The sequence below is a fragment of the Neoarius graeffei genome, chromosome 19, assembly GCF_027579695.1.
Source record: "Neoarius graeffei isolate fNeoGra1 chromosome 19, fNeoGra1.pri, whole genome shotgun sequence".
Classification (NCBI taxonomy): Eukaryota; Metazoa; Chordata; class Actinopteri; order Siluriformes; family Ariidae; genus Neoarius; species Neoarius graeffei.
In genome coordinates, this window is record NC_083587.1 from 3,200,001 (window position 1) to 3,222,695 (window position 22,695).

General features: G+C 44.8%; 1 protein-coding gene across 1 annotated transcript in view; it reads right to left on the reverse strand.

The window, feature by feature from the left end:
* The window catches only part of LOC132867680 (zinc finger protein 709-like), a 197,027-nt gene that overhangs the window by 94,550 nt on the left and 79,782 nt on the right, over positions 1–22,695 (reverse strand). The window contains exons 3-4 of the mRNA XM_060900687.1: positions 12,027–12,198; positions 3,709–3,980 (exon numbers count right to left, since the gene is read on the reverse strand). Of these exons, the coding sequence (XP_060756670.1) occupies positions 3,709–3,980; positions 12,027–12,198 (444 nt within the window). The remainder of the gene's footprint in view (positions 1–3,708; positions 3,981–12,026; positions 12,199–22,695) is intronic.

A 22,695-nucleotide genomic window follows, 5' to 3' on the forward strand; every position in this document is an offset into this window, starting at 1 on the left:
ACAATCCGTGTTTCTCTCTCTCTGTCAAGTTACATGTCACTCCTGAGATACCAGTGATGCGGACCTCTCCTGCTCTTTGGACCTGCCTGGTCCATCCTGATGCCTTATGTCTAGCTGGAGTTCTCATCACTTTGCACCTGCAAGGATGGCCCACATGTACAGCGCCTGATCCATCCTGATGCCCTACTTCTAGCTGAGGTTCTCGTTACTTCTCTCCTGTGGAAGATGGCCCCATATGGACAATCTAAATATATAATTCAGGACTGCAGTTATCATGATCCGTTTTGCATTCAAGTCTCCATCAATGAACAGTTGATAACATCAACAAAATAAACTTCATGTTAAAACTCTAATGAGTTTCCTGGTTATACAATTGCATTTTTTTGACCATATTGGACACACTTATAGAAGGGAGTTATTTATAATCATGCAATCGGTCATCATCCAAATAAAGATGGGTTCCCTTTCGAGGTCATCTCAAGGAGTTTCTCTCTTTCCACTGTCACCTCAGACTTGCTCATCAAGGATACATTTATGAAGTAATATATTTAAAATCTGTATTTTTCTGTCAAACTTGTTTGCAACAATGGCTATTGTTAAAAGCATTCTACAAATAAAGTCAATTTATTGGACAAAAAACTGCACCGAAAACACAACCTCCTTGATAGAGGTAATAACAATGCTTTCCAATCTTTCTTTCTCCACATGAACTCAGCTAAATCATGATCAGTTATGACACGATTAGGATGACCCTCAGTGAACAATCTACACTTCTTAGAGGTGTAACTTTTTTTGTGAACAGAAGACAGCATGGCGGATGAAGAATAGCAGCGAGCACACCAACATCCTGATAGAAGTATCAAGGCAGTGGAGATACAAATCACTTCTGGTCACAACTTTAAGAATAAAACCAGAGCAAAAACAGGACGCAGAGCTTTGTGAGTTGGGCCTTTAGCCTTGAGTTAAAGTAACAGGTTTCATTGCTGCCAGAGCTAACTGTTAGACACAGTTCTCTCTCTCCAGGGATCAGAGGCTTCGAGCTCAACACCAAACGATTCTTCCAGTAGCGAGATCTCCAGGTTTAGGAAAGCATGCCTAAAATAGTCCGCTATGATTTCATCCATTTTCAATGTGTAAAGCTTTCGGCTTAACATCCTGCAGAGGGGATGACGCTGCCTGATTGGCTTATATATAAATTAAAAAAAAAAAAAAAACAACGAGGGGAAAAAAAAAGTCTGTAAGAAATCAAGCTGAGAAATAAAAGCTGTAATTGAGAGGAAATCGCAATTTAGCAAAATTAATAATAATAATAATAATGTGATGGAAATTAACTTTAAGTGAAGCTTATTTAAGTACTTTCAATATACAACTAAGCAGGTTAGCCAAACTACAGATCTCTCCTGAGTGGATAAGTAGTGCACTACCGAGAGTGCACACGGCATTATTTCAGACTGAACGGAGTTCACTAAAACAGTAAAGTGGGGATGTATTGGAACTCGACCACACACCTTCAGTTTAACTTGCCTCAGGGTTTTAAATCCTCAGAGCCTGACACAATAACGTGCTTTTATTTTTATAAACCGAGGGGCTAAAGCTGTTCAGGCGAGCAGCGGTTTTTGCTTCTCCAGTGTTTTCTGTCGGTTGGAGAAGCAGCTACTGGACGCGTTACCGCCACCACCTGGACTGGAGTTTCAGGGTGGAGGACGCCTATCCCAACCCCACCCCTTACACACTTCTACTAACAACAATTAAAATGTCGTTTTAAAAAGTGTAATATTACATGCCTGGACCCATTTGGCTGTCTGTGCTGTTTTTTTTTTGCTAGAAGCTAAAATTCTCTGTGGCTGGTTTGCTTCCAGTGGAACTGGTGCAAAGCACAAAGTGGGCAGAATAATAAAGACTCCTCTAAGGCACAGAAAGCCAGCATCTATTTGAACTGCTGCTCATGTAACATAACACTTCCCTACCTATGAGCTCACAGACACTTGTTGCTTGACACCCCTCCCTTCCTGACTTTTGACAATATCAATATTTGAACTCACAATTTCCAGATGATAAGGTGAATGTTTTTCTATTGCACCAATGCCCAAGCAGCTTTCTATCAAAATCTTGATGTCTACAAACGGTGTCTGTCCAAGGTGATATTTAAACAAATATTAGGGATGCTGTGTGTATATGTATAAAAGTATACCCTGGAGGTATACGTTTAGGGCAGCATGTTGGTGTGGTGGTTAATGCTGTTACTGCACAGTAAGAAGGTTCTGGGTTCAAGCCTGGTGGGAGGGGCCGTTTTGTGTAAAGTTTGCATGTTCTGTCTGTGTGGGTCTTCTCTGGGTGCTCTGGTTTCCTCTAAAGACATGTAATTAGGTTAAGTGGATACTCTAAATTGCCCAGATTGTAGGTGTGCATGAGTGCACAGAAAGGAACTGACCACCCAACTGCTACAATTCTGGCCACATCAACCAAACATGGCTTGGCTCAAGCTTAGATCAGGTTTGGCAACAATAACGTTGTAGCCTGCCTACCCCCCCCCAAAAAAAAACCCTCTTCGGATCTACACGATTCACACAAGTGACCTATTTTGGGACCAAAACGGCGAATTTCGCCAAAAGGTGAGGAGTTTGCATATGTGATAAATGGCCAAGTATAATATTTTTGTCTCATTTGTTTAACTGGGTTCTCTTTATCTACTTTTAAGATTTGTGTGAAAATCTGATGTTTTAGGTCATAATTATGCAGAAATATAGAAAATTCTAAAGGGTTCACAAACTTTCAAGTACCACTGTACATATCCAAATCAACCCTCACCAAACCGATGTTGAAATTATACGAGGGCAAGTCAAAAATTCTAAGACAAATGAAAAAAAATCTTTATTTATGAAAATAACAAAGCTATTTCTCTACATATCCTCCATTTAAGTCTAAACACTTCTGCAAGCGATGTTTTCATTGGAGAATTCCATCTTTGTAGTCCTTTTTTGAATTCCTTTTGAAATTATAACATCTATCTTAGAACTTTTTGACTTTTGTTTGCACTTGTGAATTCATGGAAATGAAACCGATTGCGTAAAAATTCATACCAATTGCATAACCCAGCATCAAACCAACTCTCACAGTGGCAAATTGTGTGGCATCGAAAATCATCAGATCATTGGTGTGGTAAGAAGTTTTATATTAACTTTAGCATTAATTATAGCTAACAATATATGTTCAAATCCTGTAGTGTCATGCTTCTCTGTTTAGCCTTGACATTTAGAAAAGAAACAAGCTGCACGTGTGAATGAATAAGTTCTTTGTTTTTGCGCGCGTGTGAGAAGCTGCTACCGGGTTGTCGTGGATGCGGCAGAGTCAAGGAAAACTTGGGACAGTTTTTCTCAGCTGCAGTTGGGAAAACAGACTATTACAAAATGTTGATGGAAGCTATGATTATGACTAATATCTTGTGTAAGACAGGAAGCTGAACATGCCTAGAAGTAGATATGGGAGGACCTATGTTAGTGACTACCTGGGCTTGTGATTTTATGGGACTTTCATTAAATTATCATTAAATTATAGGATCGCATTGTGATCAAACTTGTGATTTACACCACCACTCCACATATCAGTGACAAGAAGAAATTGATATTAATTGGAGCTACTTTCATCTAGTCATCATATTTTGTTTCTTAAAAATATACAATCTTCATAATAAATTTATGACAAACTCACAACCGAGGAGTCTCCACTGTTCCTGGCTTCCTCTCTGTTCACCAGCTCTCCCTGGCAGGGGCCGAAGTGTGCACCTACTGGAACAGTCTGCCCATTATTAAACACTCCCAGGCCTGCATCAGGAATACTAGACTTCTGGATTTCTAGCCCAGGAGGAAGAGTTTGTCTGGCTCGGTCAGGAACTCCCATGGGAACAGAAGTATCTGGGATGCAGAGGGGCGGTCCATGAACCTCACATTTGTTGAGGAAGAAGGATTTGCAAAATTCGCAGTCTGGGAGTAGAGAAAACACAACAGGAAGAAATGAGGCCCAAATGTGTGTATGTATCTAAGACCACACACACAGTACATTATCTCATTATCTCTAGCCGCTTTATCCTGTTCTACAGGGTCGCAGGGAAGCTGGAGCCTATCCCAGCTGACTACGGGCGAAAGGCGGGGTACACCCTGGACAAGTCGCCAGGTCATCACAGGGCTGACACATAGACACAGACAACCATTCACACTCACATTCACACCTACGGTCAATTTAGAGTCACCAGTTAACCTAACCTGCATGTCTTTGGACTGTGGGAAAAACCGGAGCACCCGGAGGAAACCCACGTGGACACGGGGAGAACATGCAAACTCCACACAGAAAGGCCCTCGCCGGCCACGGGGCTCGAACCCAGACCTCCTTGCTGTGAGGCGACAGCGCTAACCACTACACCACCGTGCCGCCCACAGTACATTAGTCCTGTATAAAAATTATCATAAGAAAGCTTGCCAGTAAGGTTCACTGAGCATCTGGTTGAGACTAGAGATGTCCGTCAGGACTGAGATCTCACAGGAGTACACACAAGGTACACAAGTACGAATTGTTTTTACTTCCTTGTGGGCATAAACAAGTGGTCAGAAGCTTGCAGGGCAAAATAAAACAATGTTCATTAGCATGACTGTGGCACTATGTGATGTATTTACAGCATTCTTACGACCTGCCTGGTCAGGGTCATGGTTGTTTTCAAAGAACTTGCTTATCTTTTGGGAAACAGAATATCCCAAATTTGTTATGAAATCACATGCAGGTACAAACAAAAATAACTGTCCACACAGTAAGTAAGTAAATAAATAAATAAAATAGTCCAACGCACATCTCTGAGCTTGCTGACAATTCTGGTATTTCTAGGCCTAGGCATTTTTCCAATGCCATACATCTAGAATTCATATTTAATTTTTAAAAAAAAATGAAAAAATTTCACACCTAGTAGCAATTTAAGCATAACCAATTTGCTGAAGGAGAAACCAGTGGGAACAGCACGGTGGTGTAGTGGTTAGCGCTGTCGCCTCACAGCAAGAAGGTCCGGGTTCGAGCCCCGTGGCCGGCAAGGGCCTTTCAGTGCGGAGTTTGCATGTTCTCCCCATGTCCGTGTGGGTTTCCTCCGGGTGCTCCGGTATCTCCCACAGTCCAAAGACATGCAGGTTAGGTTAACTGGTGACTCTAAATTGACCGTAGGTGTGAATGTGAGTGTGAATGGTTGTCTGTGTCTATGTGTCAGCCCTGTGATGACCTGGCGACTTGTCCAGGGTGTACCCCGCCTTTCGCCCGTAGTCAGCTGGGATAGGCTCCAGCTTGCCTGCGACCCTGTAGAACAGGATAAAGCGGCTAGAGATAATGAGATGAGAAACCAGTGGACCCAGAAGAAGGAAGTGTAGGGTTTCTCCACTGACGGGGGAGAACTTGCAAAACTTCATACAGACAGCAACCCAAGCTGAGAATCGAATCCAGGACCCTGGAGGTGCGCCACTGTGATGCCCCTAAACCTGTATACAGACATTTGGACTCCTGTCCATCACACCCATCTGTGCTGATTGAGCATCCCATTCCAGGGGCATACTCTCTGTCCCCTATTAATCACAGCCGACTGGGGTCTTCTGTGAGCTCATGCATGTGGGAAAGAGAGCACATGGCACTGTCCTCCGGGTGCGTTTTGCTATCCTGTGACGCAGCATGAGCTGCATTTGGAAAAGAGGAGGTTGACAGCTTTACATGTCTTGGAGGAAGCATGTGTTAACCTTCGCTCACATGGTTAGAGGAGACCTGGCTGGTGGATGGATACTAGCAGGTGACCACAATGGGGAGAAAATGGGTGGAAAAAAAAAAAAAAAACTATGGTCTTCTAATGTGGTGAAGACGTTAAGACACGTCTATTTAGCATTTATGGAAGGGGACCCAGGTATCAGTCAGTAAGTTTCCCAAGATGGAGGCGTCTTCATGACAGAGGAGTTTGTGCTTTCTGGTTTCTCAGTCACACAACATCCCACATTTTTTTTGTCTCAGAATATTCTCAGCTGGAGAGAATGACATTCTATGTAAACAGAAACAAATAAAAAATGCAATATATCATTCATTCATAAATTAAAAATTGTAATTGTAAGCAAATCACTGTGGTATGAGGGGAATAATACACTTTGGGCCTTGCTGTCATATGAAAATAAACAAGACGAGAGTCATCTATATCCCCCACCCTACAGTGGTGCTTGAAAGTTTGTGAACCCTTTAGAATTTTCTATATTTCTGCATAAATATGACCTAAAACATCATCAGATTTTCACACAAGTCCTAAAAGTGGATAAAGAGAACCCAGTTAAACAAATGAGACAAAAATATTATACTTGGTCATTTATTGAGGAAAATGATTCAATATTACATATCTGTGAGTGGCAAAAGTCTGTGAACCTTTGCTTTCAGTATCTGGTGTGACCCCCTTGTGCAGCAATAACTGCAACTAAACGTTTGCGGTAACTGTTGATCAGTCCTGCACACCGGCTTGGAGGAATTTTAGCCCGTTCCTCCGTACAGAACAGCTTCAACTCTGGGATGTTGGTGGGTTTCCTCACATGAACTGCTCGCTTCAGGTCCTTCCACAACATTTTGGTTGGATTAAGGTCAGGACGTTGACTTGGCCATTCCAAAACATTAACTTTATTCTTATTTAACCATTCTTTGGTAGAATGACTTGTGTGCTTAGGGTCGTTGTCTTGCTGCATGCCCCACCTTCTCTTGAGATTCAGTTCATGGACAGATGTTCTGACATTTTCCTTTAGAATTCGCTGGTATAATTCAGAATTCATTGTTCCATCAAATGATGGCAAGCCATTCTGGCCCAGATGCAGCAAAACAGGCCCAAACCATGATACTACCACCACCATGTTTCACAGATGGGATAAGGTTCTTCTGCTGGAATGCAGTGTTTTCCTTTCTCCAAACATAACGCTTGTGATTTAAACCAAAAAGTTCTATTTTAGGCTACGTTTACATTAGACTGTATCTGTCTCGTTTTCTTCGCGGATGCACTGTCCGTTTACATTAAACCCCCTGGAAACGCCGGGAAACGGGAATCCGCCAGCGTCCACGTATTCAATCCAGATCGTGTCAGCTCCGGTACTGTGTAAACATTGAGAATACGCGAATACGCTGTGCTGAGCTCTAGCTGGCGTCTCATTGGACAACGTCACTGTGACATCCACCTTCCTGATTCGCTGGCGTTGGTCATGTGAGGCGACTGCTGAAAAACGGCGCGGACTTCTGCCTTGTATCACCTTTCATTAAAAAGAGTATAAAAGTATGAAAATACTGCAAATCACACACGGACTGGCCATCGGGAGTAGCGGGAGTTTTCCCGGTGGTTCAGTGTGGGCCGGCGGAGAAAAAAAAAAAAAAAAAACAGTTGCGCGCTGGCCTTTAATATGATCAGCAATGTTAACAGTTTCTTTAAGAAACTGTTAACATTGCTTATTACAGTTGCGCGCTGGCCTTTAATATGACAAGCAATGTTAACAGTTTCTTAAAGAAACTGTTAACATTGCTGATCATATTAAAGGCCAGCGCGCAACTGTTTTTTTTTTTTTTTTTCTCCGCCGGCCCACACTGAACCACCGGGAAAACTCCCGCTACTCCCGATGGCCAGTCCGTGTGTGATTTGCAGTATTTTCATACTTTTATACTCTTTAATGAAAGGTGATACAAGGCGGAAAACTCCCGCTGGCCAGTCCGTGTGTGCTGCAAATACTGATGCAAATCCTGCCCATTGTGTAGTTATGATTGTCTTTAGGCTTGCCATCCTTCCACTTGCAAGTAATAAGTGATATGCGCTGGGATCACACACACAGCGGCTCAATCCCGAATCGTGGCTTGTGCACTTCACTCGCGCACTGTGTGAGCTGCGCAGGGCCGGAGTGTGCACCCTCCAGAGGGCACTCGCTGTTCAGGGCGGAGTGATTTGGAGCGCAGGATGCCTGCGGAGCCGAGCGTATCCGTGTATTAGGCTTGCCATCCTTCTACTTGCAAGTGGTGAGCCTTGCGTGGCTTGCCATCCTTCTACTTGCAAGTGGTGAGCCTTGCGCATGCCCTAAATGCACTGGGATCATGTTACGCGCCGTCTGAAATGCACTGGGATCATGTTACGCGCTGTCTAAAGTCATGTGATTAGCGTATCCGTGTATTGGCGTTGCTGTGTGCACGGCTAACGGTTTTAGTGTAAACGCGAATCGTTTTAAGAACGTTAATCTGATGATCCGCTGATTCGACGTAATGTAAACATAGCCTTAGTCTCATCCTTCCACAAAACATTTTGCAAATAGCCTTCTGGCTTGTCCATGCGATCTTTAGCAAACTGCAGACGAGCAGCAATGTTCTTTTTGGAGAGCAGTGGCTTTCTCCTTGCAACCCTGCCATGCACACCATTGTTGTTAAGTGTTCTCCTGATGGTGGACTCATGAACATTAACATTAGCCAATGGCCTTCAGTTGCTTAGAAGTTACCCTGGGGTCCTTTGTGACCTCGTCAACTATTACACACCTTGCTCTTGGAATGATCTTTGTTGGTCGACCACTCCTGGGGAGGGTAACAATGGTCTTGAATTTCCTCCATTTGTACACAATCTGTCTAACTGTCTGACTATGGATTGGAGGAGTCCAAACACTTTAGAGATGGTTTTGTAACTTTTTCCAGCCTGATGAGCATCAACAACGCTTTTTCTGAGGTCCTCAGAAATCTCCTTTGTTCGTGCCATGATACACTTCCATGTGTTGTGAAGATCAGACTTTGATAGATCCCTGTTCTTTAAATAAAACAGGGTGCCCACTCACACCTGATTGTCATCCCATTGATTGAAAACACCTGACTAATGGTGCTTTTCCACTACCAACGCGGCTGAGTTGGGCTGAGCCGTGCGGTGCTGAGTTGGGCTGAGTCGAGCTGAGTGGGGCTGTTGGCGTTGCATTTCGACTACAACCGCACTGAACCGTGCTGGCTGGAAGTGGGTGGACACATTGGGTGGAGTTAGCGAAAGTGGGTGGACGTCACGTGATGTCATTAGGCGGCGCAAACAGTGACATCAGTGACCTTTTAAGCGGTAGTCTCATGACCTGGATAGTAAACAATAAACATGGAGGACATGGAGTCGTTAGTGTTGCTGGTCTTGGTGCTGTGGCTTGTTGTCACTGACAACGCCAACAGATACTGGCAAGAGTGTATAGATGAGGCGAGGCGCATAATTTGTCGTAATTCTTCTTCTTCCGGATTTACAGTGTTTACAGATGGTGGTTCCCAGCATGCTCGCGGGGCGTGTGGGCATGTGAGGACACTCCTCCTCACCAATCAGTGCACAGGGGAGTGTCTCCTCACGCCCCTAGCCCCACTCAGCACGGTTTGGCTCGCTTCAGCCTCGCTGCAAAACCGTGCGTGTTTTGGGTGCTGAGTGAGGCTGAAGTGAGCTGAGTCGTGCTGCTCTGAGGTAGTCGAAACGAGAGCCGTGTTGGGCTGAAGTGAGCTGAAAAAGGGCCATAATTTCACCTTCAAATTAACTGCTAATCCTAGAGGTTCACATACTTTTGCCACTCACAGATATGTAATATTTGATCATTTTCCTCAATAAATAAATAAATGGCCAAGTATAATATTTTTGTCTCATTTGTTTAACTGGGTTCTCTATCTATTTTCTGGACTCGTGTGAAAATCTGATGTTGTTTTAGGTCATATTTATGCAGAAATAGAGAAAATTCTAAAGGGTTCACAAACTTTCAAGCACCACTGTATATACCAACTACATACCAAGTTTCAAGATATTATGCGCCACATTTTTCAAGTTCTGCTGCAGGAAACAAACCCTGCCTCTTTACACTGACCTCAGCAGCCCATGGCATAAGCCTACCGGACCTTTGATCCAGGTGAGCTAAAAATTTAAATTTCTCACATTTTTTTAGTATCAAAAGGCACTACCTAATACTTAATAAAACATTACTTAAATCAACACATATACCAACTTTTAAGATCATACTACTCATAGTTTTCAAGTTCTGCTCCGGAAACAAAACCTACCCCTAAGACTAACTTGAGAGACTAATGCCGCTTTTCCACTACAAACGCGGCTGAGCCGTGCCGTGCCGAGTCGAGCTGAGTGGGGCTGTTGGAGTTGCATTTCGACTACAACCGCGCTGAACCGTGCTGGCTGGAAGTGGGTGGACACATTGGGTGGAGTTAGCGAAAGTGGGTGGACGTCATGTGATGCCGTTAAGCAGCGCAAACAGTGACATCAGTGACAGTGGCGGAACAAGTCAGAGCCGGGCCGGGGGCGGGGCAAATGACCGGGCCCTTTATTAAAGCTTATCATAACATCATTTTAGGCTACAAAATGTCCGCAACTGCGGTGTTTACCAATTTCAACACTACCGGGTGCAACTATGTTATTTAGTACATCAAGTCCTTCAAACGAACATGTAACTCAGAAACAAAAAACATTAGGATACTGTACATGGCTCATAATAAAACATCAATAGCCTATACTGCGCACATTATTTGAAGGGCATACGAATGAGCGCTCAGAGGTTGCAACGGTGACAGGAAGAGTCAGAAATAAAAGGAGGGCGGTGCAAACCTCACTGAATGCACTGTGTTTACCAATTTCAACACTCCGGGGTGCAACTATGTTAGTTTGTACATTAAGTCCTTCAAACGAACATGTAACTCAGAAACAAAAAAAAAACATTAGGCGACATGCTGTACATGGCTCATAATAAAACATCAATAGCCTACTGCGCGCATTATTTGAAGGGCATACGACGAGCCTTGCGCTCCGCGAACTCGTCCACTATGCTCTGTATGTCACTGATTCAGTGATCTTTTCAGCGGTAGTCTCACGACCCGGATAGTAAACAATAAACATGGAGGACATGGAGTCGTTAGTGTTGCTGGTCTCGGTGCTGTGGCTTGTTGTCACCGACAACGCGGACAGATACTGGCAAGAGCGTATAGATGAGGCGAGGCGCATAAGGCGTCAGAAATTCTCGTAATTCATAATTATTCTTCTTCCGGGTTTGCGGTGTTTACAGATCCCAGCGCGCTCGCGGGGCGTGTGTGGGCATGTGAGGACACTCCTCCTCACCAATCAGTGCACAGGGGAGTGTCTGCTCACGCCCCCAACCTCAGTCGGCACGGTTTGGCTCGCTTCAGCCCCACTCCAAAACGGTGCGAGTTTTAGGGGCTAAGCAGGGCTGAAACGAGCTGAGTCGTGCTGGTTTTTGGTAGTCGAAACGCGAGCCGTGTCGGGCTGAAGTGAGCTGAAGCGAGCTGAAGTGAGCTGAAAAAGGGTAGTGGAAAAGGGCCATTAGTCTAAAAATTTTTTCCATGGTAATATGAAAAATTAAAATTTCTTAAGCTGAAAAGGCACATCTACATCATCTTGTTAACATGTATACCAAGTTTCAAATCTGCATCATGAATAGTTTTGGATACATGCTCCAGAAACAAACATTGCTCTTCGAAACTAAGTCAAAATCTATTTTTTTTATGTAAAAATCTGAAAAATACTTTTTTTCAAAAATCCAAAATAGCAAAAGGGACCACCTCACATGTGGCTTGATATGTATACAAAGCTTCATGAAGATTTTCAGTAGTTTTAAAAAGATATAACTTGGAAACGAAAACGTGACCGGACGGACGGAACCCGTTTCTATATCCCCCGGCACAGATTTTTATCTAACAGCATGACCCATCATGTGTTACTCCACACTTTTTTATTCAGGTTCACATCAATTTGTAAATGACTAATGTATTTTAAATAAGTAAATAAATAAAATCCTTGCTACCATATTAAAATGTGAATTGTTTATAGTGTATCAATAAAAATATCAATTTGTCACAATGTGTTGATTAAATAATCCAAGACTGAGGCTACATCCCAAATGTACTGTATTGCACTTTTAGTGCACCAGATAGCATGTAGGGTAAAGAATAAATAAACAGTGAGTGTTACTGAGCACCAGAGTGGCCTGATGTCTTACAGAGGTAGTCTTTATTGTCAGGATCGTCCACTTTAACAGAGAGACCTTCAGGTGGGTTGTCGAGATCGTCTCTATGGTTGTAGATTTTCGGCTCCAGTGTCTCCTCTTTCTTCACATGGACCTCTGACGTCCCTCCAGCCGTTGATGTCTTGGTTTTCATGTCCTCACACAGCTAAAGATCAAACAACAAATCTGTTAGGGCGGGACGGTATCCATCCCACTCGGGAAGGTGCTGCTCTCATTTCTCGCAGCATCGCTCATAGAAAAGGCCTAGTTAATCTGTGACATTCCAGAGCCAAGGCCAGGGAGCAGACAAACAGGCTAAACCGACTGTCTGCTACCTGCACAGAGTCGTCACTCAGGGTCCACTACATCAAGATTGTATCTGTTCCCCAAGCTATACAAAAAAGTTTAAATACTCAAGAGTTTGTTCTAGTAATCTAATCAATATAAAATTAAATCATACTGACTGTACAGCTGCTGCCAGCACCTTCGATCTAAAGAACTATTAGAATGATTAAATATTAGCTCTCATGTCTGAAGCACTAACTGTTAATGAACTTATTACAGATCAGAAGTTTAATGTACTGTGTTTAACAGAAACATGGATTAAACCAAATGAGTCTGTAGCATTAAAGGAACGTAGTCCTCCTGGAAACAGTTATATACACCAGCCTCGTCCAACTGGCAGAGGAGGCGGCAGCGTTATTTTTAATGATTATCTAGGCATAACAAAAACCTGGACAATTAATATGAAGAACTTCAAACTTATTGAATTCATGTTATGCATTACAGTTAAATTATGTTAAAGATTGCATTTGGTACACATCTGCACCATCCTGAAAGTCCTGAACCGAAACAGGCCAGTACGAATACATGCATCATTACACCCCTACAAGAGGGTAAACAGCAGGAGACAGACATAAGGAACTGTTGCCTCCAATCAGCCACACCTGGGGCCTCATGTACAAAGACCTGCGTGGATTTCCCACTAAATATGTGCGCACGTCAAAATCGGGAAATTTGCGTACGACCAAAAAAATCCGGATGTATCAATCAGTGCGTACGAAGGTTTCCACGCACTCTCCTGTTGTACATCCCAATCAACGTGGAATTCGGCGCACATGCACGAGCCCCGTTCCCTGCCCCATCTCCTCCCTCAATTATTCCACACTGAATATGTTAATTAGTATAAATAGACCTGCAGTAAGGCCCGCGTTAGGTAAAAGACATGGCAACTTTTACTAACGTGTTAATGTTAATTAAATGTTAGAAATCTCGCGTTAATCAAATTAACATTTAACATTTATTATTAACATTTATTCGCGTTAATCCCTGCCTTTAGCACAGTGTAATAGAATTCACATACATCACTTAATTGTTATGTCACCTCCAATTAAAGTGATGTTCAAAGTGTATGCTATGAGACATGCAACGGTCACTGATTGTATGCCACTGAATGTGAATGTAGCCTATACCAAGATAACGGTATGATTCGCATCATCCGCAGTGCCTGCGCCACAATGAGTGTCTATTTGAGTTACATGGGTTTTGAAAACAAAAAAACATCTTTAGTGCTCTAATGTGTACATTTTTTCGGGGACATCCTGTATTTGAGGAAATGTCTTCCTCTCTTAGAAGGCCCAATATCCCTAGCCACATGTAACCAGAAATAAAACGTGCACATATTTTCCACAATAGGATTTTAATGACAAATGTATTCTAGCAGGGTGCCAGGGAACAACAAGAGGCCCCCAGTCCATCCCACCCGAGCAGGAAGAGGACCCCCAGCCGAGCGGATCCAGCGTCACTGTCACCTGCCCCCCTTCTCCACCACCTGCCCGTCAGCGGGTCCACAGGCCGGGTGCTGATGCGCGCGGTCCTTGAGTCGCAGGGGGAAATTTTAAAGGGGATAGAGGTGATTAACAATAACCTCGAGGGAATCCGCGAGGAACTGAAGGAACTGAATAACACATTAAAAGAATATCTTAAAAAATGAATGGTGTCCTGTCTGTCCTTACCTTTTCACATTGTGGCTATTAAGCGCTGCCGGGCTTGTATGCCATGTCGCTGTGGCACCTCGTTGTGAGGCCCAGAGTCTGGGTCCTCCGGCAGGTCTCGCTCCATTATTGGCACGCCGTGCCGCTGCGCCACATTGTGTAACACGCCACACAACGCAGTTGTGTCTGATTTGTACGCTCTTGGAAATCGTTTCATATATTGATCTTGGTAATTATGTGATAAGGCTACCCCACGCAACATCAACTAATAATATTTCAGTCTGACACCTCGCGGCAAATGCGCAAGGAAGATCTATTAAGCTAGCTGCAATGCATGGTCCTGCATGTGCATTCTTTAATTTAATTAATTAACCAATAGTCAATGGGAATAATATCGAAATGATATTGCTGGGGTTTCTCATTTCCCGTAATTACAATATGGAAGGGATGGTTGATGGATCTGTTGGCATTTACCCAACAATCTCGCATTATGTGTCTCGACAATGTCATATGACTGACATACATTTCAATTCACGCATCCTGATGTTCCGATGCATTTTTGGATGCCTCTTATCGCCATGTCATGACTCTTGACCGAGTAGGCCTAAATGTAGTTGCGTTGCTCTGCCTCTAAGTGTCGCCAAGTACCAAGATGCACCAGAAATGTGCGTACGCCAGCCATGAGGTTTGCGTAGAGTACCGCACTTTTCCACACCAAGTCAATCTTTGTACATACGAATGTTTGCGCAGAAAGTGACGTATGTAGCTTTTTTGTGCGTACACAAGCTTTGTACATGAGGCCCCTGGTCCTTTCCTGGCCAGGTATTTATCATCCCCCTGAACACAATACCCTCCAGGCCTGTAGAGGGTGAACACACACAAACGGTTAATACTGGCTCCAACACGCATCACTACCCACAGTGTGGACAGAGTTCCTCTCACAGTAATCTCCAAAAACACCAGCACATTCTCACAGGAGAGAAGCCGATTCACTGCTCACAGTGTGGAAAGACATTTACTTATTCAGTAACATTTCAGACCCACAACTGCACCAACTCCGAGACATTGCATGATTTAAAGTTGTCATATTAAATATAGGGCGGCACGGTGGTGTAGTGGTTAGTGCTGTCGCCTCACAGCAAGAAGGTCCGGGTTCGAGCCCCGTGGCCGGCGAGGGCCTTTCTGTGTGGAGTTTGCATGTTCTCCCCGTGTCCGCGTGGGTTTCCTCCGGGTGCTCCGGTTTCCCCCACAGTCCAAAGACATGCAGGTTAGGTTGAATGAATGAATGAATGAATGAATTTATTTATTTTCGAACATGTATAAAAAACGTAACTATTTGTATGCAAAAGAAAGAAAACAAGAAATTAAAAAAATAAAATAAAGAGCTAAGACATTACAAAACACCACACATTGTTCGAAAAAGGAGTGGGAAGAAGTACAATACTTTAATTTCCCACCCCTTTTTAACTACCCCGAAATCCTAACTACATTAATACACCTATAAAGATACATACCATATATACGAGTACACTTCATGAATATCCATATAAATATATAATTACAAAAATATATACTACATACCATATATACACTTCATGAATATCTATAGAATTACAAAAATATATACCACGTACCATATATACACTTCATAAATATCTATATAAATATATAACTACAAATATACACACTATATACCATATATATATATACACTACATAAATATCTATATAAATATATAATTACAAAAATAAATATATACTACATACCTATCCCCGTAAATAAATATATACAGTACCATATACTAAGTTAGCTCTAATATAACAATCAACCCTATTCTATTTACAGATTTATCCCTCATCATCCTCCGTTAACATAATTCCTCTTCCAGATACTTGTTTAAAAATATTTTTTGTACCTTTTTTTTTTTTAAACAGATTTATATTTGCACTTTGTTTTATTTCTGTCTCCAGTCTGTTCCATAAAGTCACCCCACAGCTCAATACGCACATGCTTTTCATATTTGTTCGAACCTTTGTTTTTTTTTTTAAATTTAGGTCTCCCCTTAGATTATATCCCCCCTCTCTCTCACTAAACATTCCTTGTATATTTTTCAGCAATAGATTATTTCTCGCTTTGTACATTATTTGTGCTGTTCTGAATTTGACCAGATCCATAAATTTCAACATGTGTGATTTTATGAATAGTGGGTTTGTGTGATCTCTGTATCCTGTTTTGTTTATTGTCCTTATTGCTCTTTTCTGTATTGTACATATCGGCTGCAGAGTGGTTTTGTAGGTGTTTCCCCAGACTTCGACACAGTAAGTCGGATATGGCAAAAATAACGAGTAATATAGAGTACGCAAAGATTTGCAATCAAGAATATGTTTTGTTTCAGAGACTCAGATTGTTGGCGCGCCCGCGTCTAAAGGCCAATTTATGCTGACAGCCCAATCGTCACAGATGGCGTCTGCGAAGCCCCCCCCCCTTCGCAGACGCTCTGCGTGCACCTCCCAAAAATTGTGACCACCGCAGACAGCCTCGCAGACAGCGTCGCAGACAAGAGGGCTCTGATTGGTCCACTCTACATCCGCTGAACACGCACTTCCGCTTCCCTACTTTCCCGGTTTGGTTTGTTTGCACGACCGCCATTTTTAAAAACACGAGCGAAGATGGAGCAGCATGAAGAGCGGTTGATCGAGGAAGTACGTACATCTGTACGACTCCAGTTCTAGTCATTATAAGTAACCGGAGGATAAACACTCCACTAACCACACCCACCAACTACTCCTAGCGATTTCGCGACTTCACGCCCCCTTGCGTTGTGGCAGTGAATAACATCGCGCATGCCTATTACTCCCCGCTCAACGATAAATTACAACTGTCTGCGAAAAGCTATCTGCGAAAGCCTGGTCACAAGAGCATGCAGAGCCCTTCAGACGCACCATTTCGAATAATGAACACATTGTCAAGAGGGGCAGGGGACAATATGGACGCGAGCATTTTATACCCTATTTGGAACGTTTCGTGGCGTATTACAGACCCTCCAGGATTTCGCGATGTTGCGATTTGCATCTTCAACGCAAAGTCAACCAATCCCCGCGAATTCAGGGCGGTGTTGCAATTATATCCAATCACCGCAACTTTCCCGCAAATTTGATCAATCGTTGGCGTCGTCTTGAGGTGACGTCGACAAACTACCTTCCGCCTTACTTGCAGTGTTGCCAGATTGGACGGTTTCAAGTGCATTTTGGCGGGTTTGGAACATATTTTGGGCTGGAAAACGTCAGCAGTATCTGGCAACACTGCTTAATTCCGTGTTTCCGTTCAAGAGAAGCAGCATGTGCGAGTCAGTGTTTACATAGGCTTAAATTCTGTTACTGAAAGTGTGTTATGTTTACAGTGTAGGACTGTGCACACTTTACTTTTTTTTTTTTACTTAATACAAGAAATTAATGGATGCCAACATTTTTGCCAAAATGGTATTTTATTTTCCATTGTTTAGGCAGCTTCAGCATCATACTGTGAGATTCTGTTCAAATTGTTTTTTTTTTCTTTCTATGAAGCCGGAGCCATTTAGTTTATTAGTTTATAATTATTGTTTAATTTAGTCTTCAGGAGAGACTGCCTGCACACAGTACTAGTATTAATAGTTTTTTTTCTTACATGAAAGCTGAGGCATTTATATTATATTTTAAGGTAACTTCATGTTGTGCTGTGAGGTTCTCTGCACTTTAACTTTTGAACCAACAGGTGCATTTGGATAAGTAAAGCCTATTTTTCTGCATTTTTGTAGTCCTGGTAATCTTTTATATTGGTAAAGTTGTTTATAGGACCATTTCTCAGTGTCTTTGTTTTTTTAATCAATAGTTTTTCAGTAATAACTTAATATTTAACATATCACTCAATTTTAATCACAAAAAGAGAAAATCGCAACAATTTCTTGCAACTTTCACTTCCTCCCGCAATGTAATCGCAACAAAAACCTAAAAAACGCCGCAACTTTCATCGCAATTTTTTGGAAAACCCCCGCAACATCAGACATTTTAGTCCGCAACAATCACAAAAAAGGCCCACGGAATCCTGGAGGGACTGGTATTACTTGACTTCATGGTCTCAATATCGAAAATCTTGCACAAATATGCAACTTCCAACATAATTATCTGGATATTCAACAGATTTCAGCATCGGATGAATTTGTTTTGACCACCGCCATATCGAATATATGTCGGACCCGTTCGTGTATTTATGCCGCCCAGTTTGTAGCGTCCCAAGCGAGTAAAACCTGATCCAAGCCTTTCGCTAGGTGGCGTCTTATGGTCTATGTACGAATATTCGAAAGAGACAATAAAACATGGACAAGAAAAAAAGAAAAATACATCTATTTTGTCATTCTTCGGCAGAAAGAGTAAATTCACCTGAAAAAACTGATTCCCCGATACCCAAGGTAGTCAGTCGTACTAGATTTACAACAACAACTACTGCAACATCAACTACTACAACGGCAACCACTACTACTACCACCACTGCCACTGGTGACGACTACCACTACCACTGGTGACTACTGCCACTGGTGACCACTGCCACCGCCACTGGTGACTACTACCACTGGTGACTGCTACTACCAGTGATGACTACTACTACCACCACCACCGGTGACTACTACTACTACCACTGCCACTGGTGACGACTACCACTACCACTGGTGACCACTGCCACTGGTGAGTACTACCACTGCCACTGGTGACTGCTACTACCAGTGATGACTACTACTACCACCACCACTGGTGACTACTACTACTACTACTACCACTGCCACTGGTGACTACTGCCACTACCACTGGTGACTACTACTACTACCACTGGTGACTACTACTACTACCACCACCACTGCAACTGGTGACTACTGCCACTACCACTGGTGACTAATGCCACTGGTGACTACTACTACTACCACCGCCACAACCACTACCACTGGTGACTACCACTACTACTACTGCCACTGGTGACTACTACCACTGCCACTGGTGACTGCCACTACCACTGGTGACTACTACCACTGCCACTAGTGAATGCCACTACCACTACCGGTGACTACTACCACCACCACCACCACCACCATTGCTACTGGTGACTACTACTACTACCACTGCCACTGGTGACCACTGCCACTGGTGACTACTACCACTGCCACTGGTGACGACTACTACCGCTGCCACTGGTGACGACTACTACCACTGCCACTGGTGACGACTACTACCACTGCCACTGGTGACGACTACTACCACTGCCACTGGTGACGACAACTACCACTGCCACTGGTGACTAGTACCACTGCCACTGGTGACTAGTACCACTACCACCAGTACCACTGCCACTGGAGACTACTGACACTGGTGACTACTGCCACTGCCACTGGTGACTACTACCACTGCCACTGGTGACTACTACTACTGCCACTGGTGACTACTACTACTACCAGTGCCACTACCACTGGTGACTACTACCACCACTGGTGACTACTACTACTACCACCACCACTGCCACTGGTGACTACTACTACTACCACCACTGCCACTGGTGACTACTACTACTACTGGTGACTATGACTACCGCCACTGCCGCTGGTGACTACTACTACCACCGCCACTGCCGCTGGTGACTACTACTACCACCACCACTGCCGCTGGCGACTACTACTACCACCAACACTGCCACTGGTGACTACTACTACCACGACCACTAGTGACTGCTACCACTGGTGACTGCTACCACTGGTGACCACTGCTGACTACTACCACTGTCAGTGGTGACTACTACCACTACTACTACCACCACCACTGCCAATGGTGACCACTGCCACTGGTGACTACCACCACTGCCACTGGTGACTACCACCACTGCCACTGGTGACTACTACCACTGGTGACTACTACTACCACCACCACCACCACCGGTGACTACTACTACTACCATCACCACCACTGCCACTGGTGACTACTGCCACGGGTGACTACTGCCACTACCACGGGTGACTACTGCCACTACCACGGGTGACTACTGCCACTACCACCACCACAGCCACTGGTGACTACTACTACTGCCACTACCACTGGTGACTACTACCACTGCCACTACCACTGGTGACTACTACCACTGCCACTACCACTGGTGACTACTACCACTGCCACTACCACTGGTGACTACTACCACTGCCACTACCACTGGTGACTGACACTACCACTACCGGTGACTACTACTACTACTACCACCACCACTGCCACTGGTGACCACTACCACTGGTGACCACTACTACTACCACCACCACAGCCACTAGTGACTACTACTACTGCCACAACCACTGGTGACTACTACTACTGCCACAACCACTGGTGACTACTACTGCCACTGGTGACTACTACTACTGCCACTGGTGACTAAGACCACTGCCACTACCACTGGTGACTACTACCACTGGTGACTGCTACTACCACTGGTGACTACTACTACCACCACCACCGGTGACTACTACCAATGCCACTGGTGACTACTACTACTACCACTGGTGACTACTACTACTACCACCACCACTGCCACTGGTGACTACTACTACTACTGGTGACTATGACTACCGCCACTGCCGCTGGCGACTACTACTACCACCACCACTGCCGCTGGCGACTACTACTACCACCAACAATGCCACTGGTGACTACTACTACCACTGCCACTGGTGACCACTACTACCACTGCCACTGGTGACCACTACCACTGGTGACCACTACTACTACCACCACTGGTGAATACTACTACTACCACCACCACTGCCACTAGTGACTACTACTACTGCCACAACCACTGGTGACTACTACTACCACTGCCACTGGTGACTACTACTACTGCCACTGCTGACTACTACTACTGCCACTGGTGACTATGACCACTGCCACTACCACTGGTGACTACTACCACTGGTGACTGCTACTACCACTGGTGACTACTACTACCACCGGTGACTACTACTACCACCACCACCACTGGTGACTACTACCACTGCCACTGGTGACTACTACTACCACTGGTGACTACTACTACTACCACCACCACTGCCACTGGTGACTACTACTACTACCACTGGTGACTACTACTACTACCACCACTGCCACTGGTGACTACTGCCACGGGTGACTACTGCCACTACCACGGGTGACTACTGCCACTACCACTGGTGACTACCGCCACTACCACGGGTGACTACCGCCACTGCCACAGGTGACTACTACTACCACCACCACTGCCACTGGTGACTACTACTACCACCACCACTGCCACTGGTGACTACTACTACTGCCACTACCACTGGTGACTACTACCACTGCCACTACCACTGGTGACTACTACCACTGCCACTACCACTGGTGACTACTACCACTGCCACTACCACTGGTGACTACTACCACTGCCACTACCACTGGTGACTACTACCACTGCCACTACCACTGGTGACTACTACCACTGCCACAACCACTGGTGACGACTACCACTGCCACTACCACTGGTGACTACTACCACTGCCACTACCACTGGTGACGACTACCACTGCCACTACCACTGGTGACTACTACCACTGCCACTACCACTGGTGACTGACACTACCACTACCGGTGACTACTACTACTACTACTACCACCACCACTGCCACTGGGGACTACTACTACCACTGCCACTGGTGACCACTACCACTGGTGACCACTACTACTACCACCACTGGTGACTACTACTACTACCACCACCACTGCCACTAGTGACTACTACTACTGCCACAACCACTGGTGACTACTACTACCACTGCCACTGGTGACTACTACTACTGCCACTGGTGACTACTACTACTGCCACTGGTGACTACTACCACTGCCACTGGTGACTACGACCACTGCCACTGGTGACTACGAACACTGCCACTACCACTGGTGACTACTACCACTGGTGACTGCTACTACCACCGGTGACTACTACTACCACCACCACCACTGGTGACTACTACCACAGCCACTGGTGACTACTACTACTACCACTGCCACTGGCGACTACTACTACTACCACTGCCGCTGGCGACTACTACTACCACTGCCGCTGGCGACTACTACTACCACTGCCGCTGGCGACTACTACTACCACTGCCGCTGGCGACTACTACTACCACTGCCGCTGGCGACTACTACTACCACTGCCGCTGGCGACTACTACTACCACTGCCGCTGGCGACTACTACTACCACTGCCGCTGGCGACTACTACTACCACTGCCGCTGGCGACTACTACTACCACTGCCGCTGGCGACTACTACTACCACTGCCGCTGGCGACTACTACTACCACTGCCGCTGGCGACTACTACTACCACTGCCGCTGGCGACTACTACTACCACTGCCGCTGGCGACTACTACTACCACTGCCGCTGGCGACTACTACTACCACTGCCGCTGGCGACTACTACTACCACTGCCGCTGGCGACTACTACTACCACTGCCGCTGGCGACTACTACTACCACTGCCGCTGGCGACTACTACTACCACTGCCGCTGGCGACTACTACTACCACTGCCGCTGGCGACTACTACTACCACTGCCGCTGGCGACTACTACTACCACTGCCGCTGGCGACTAC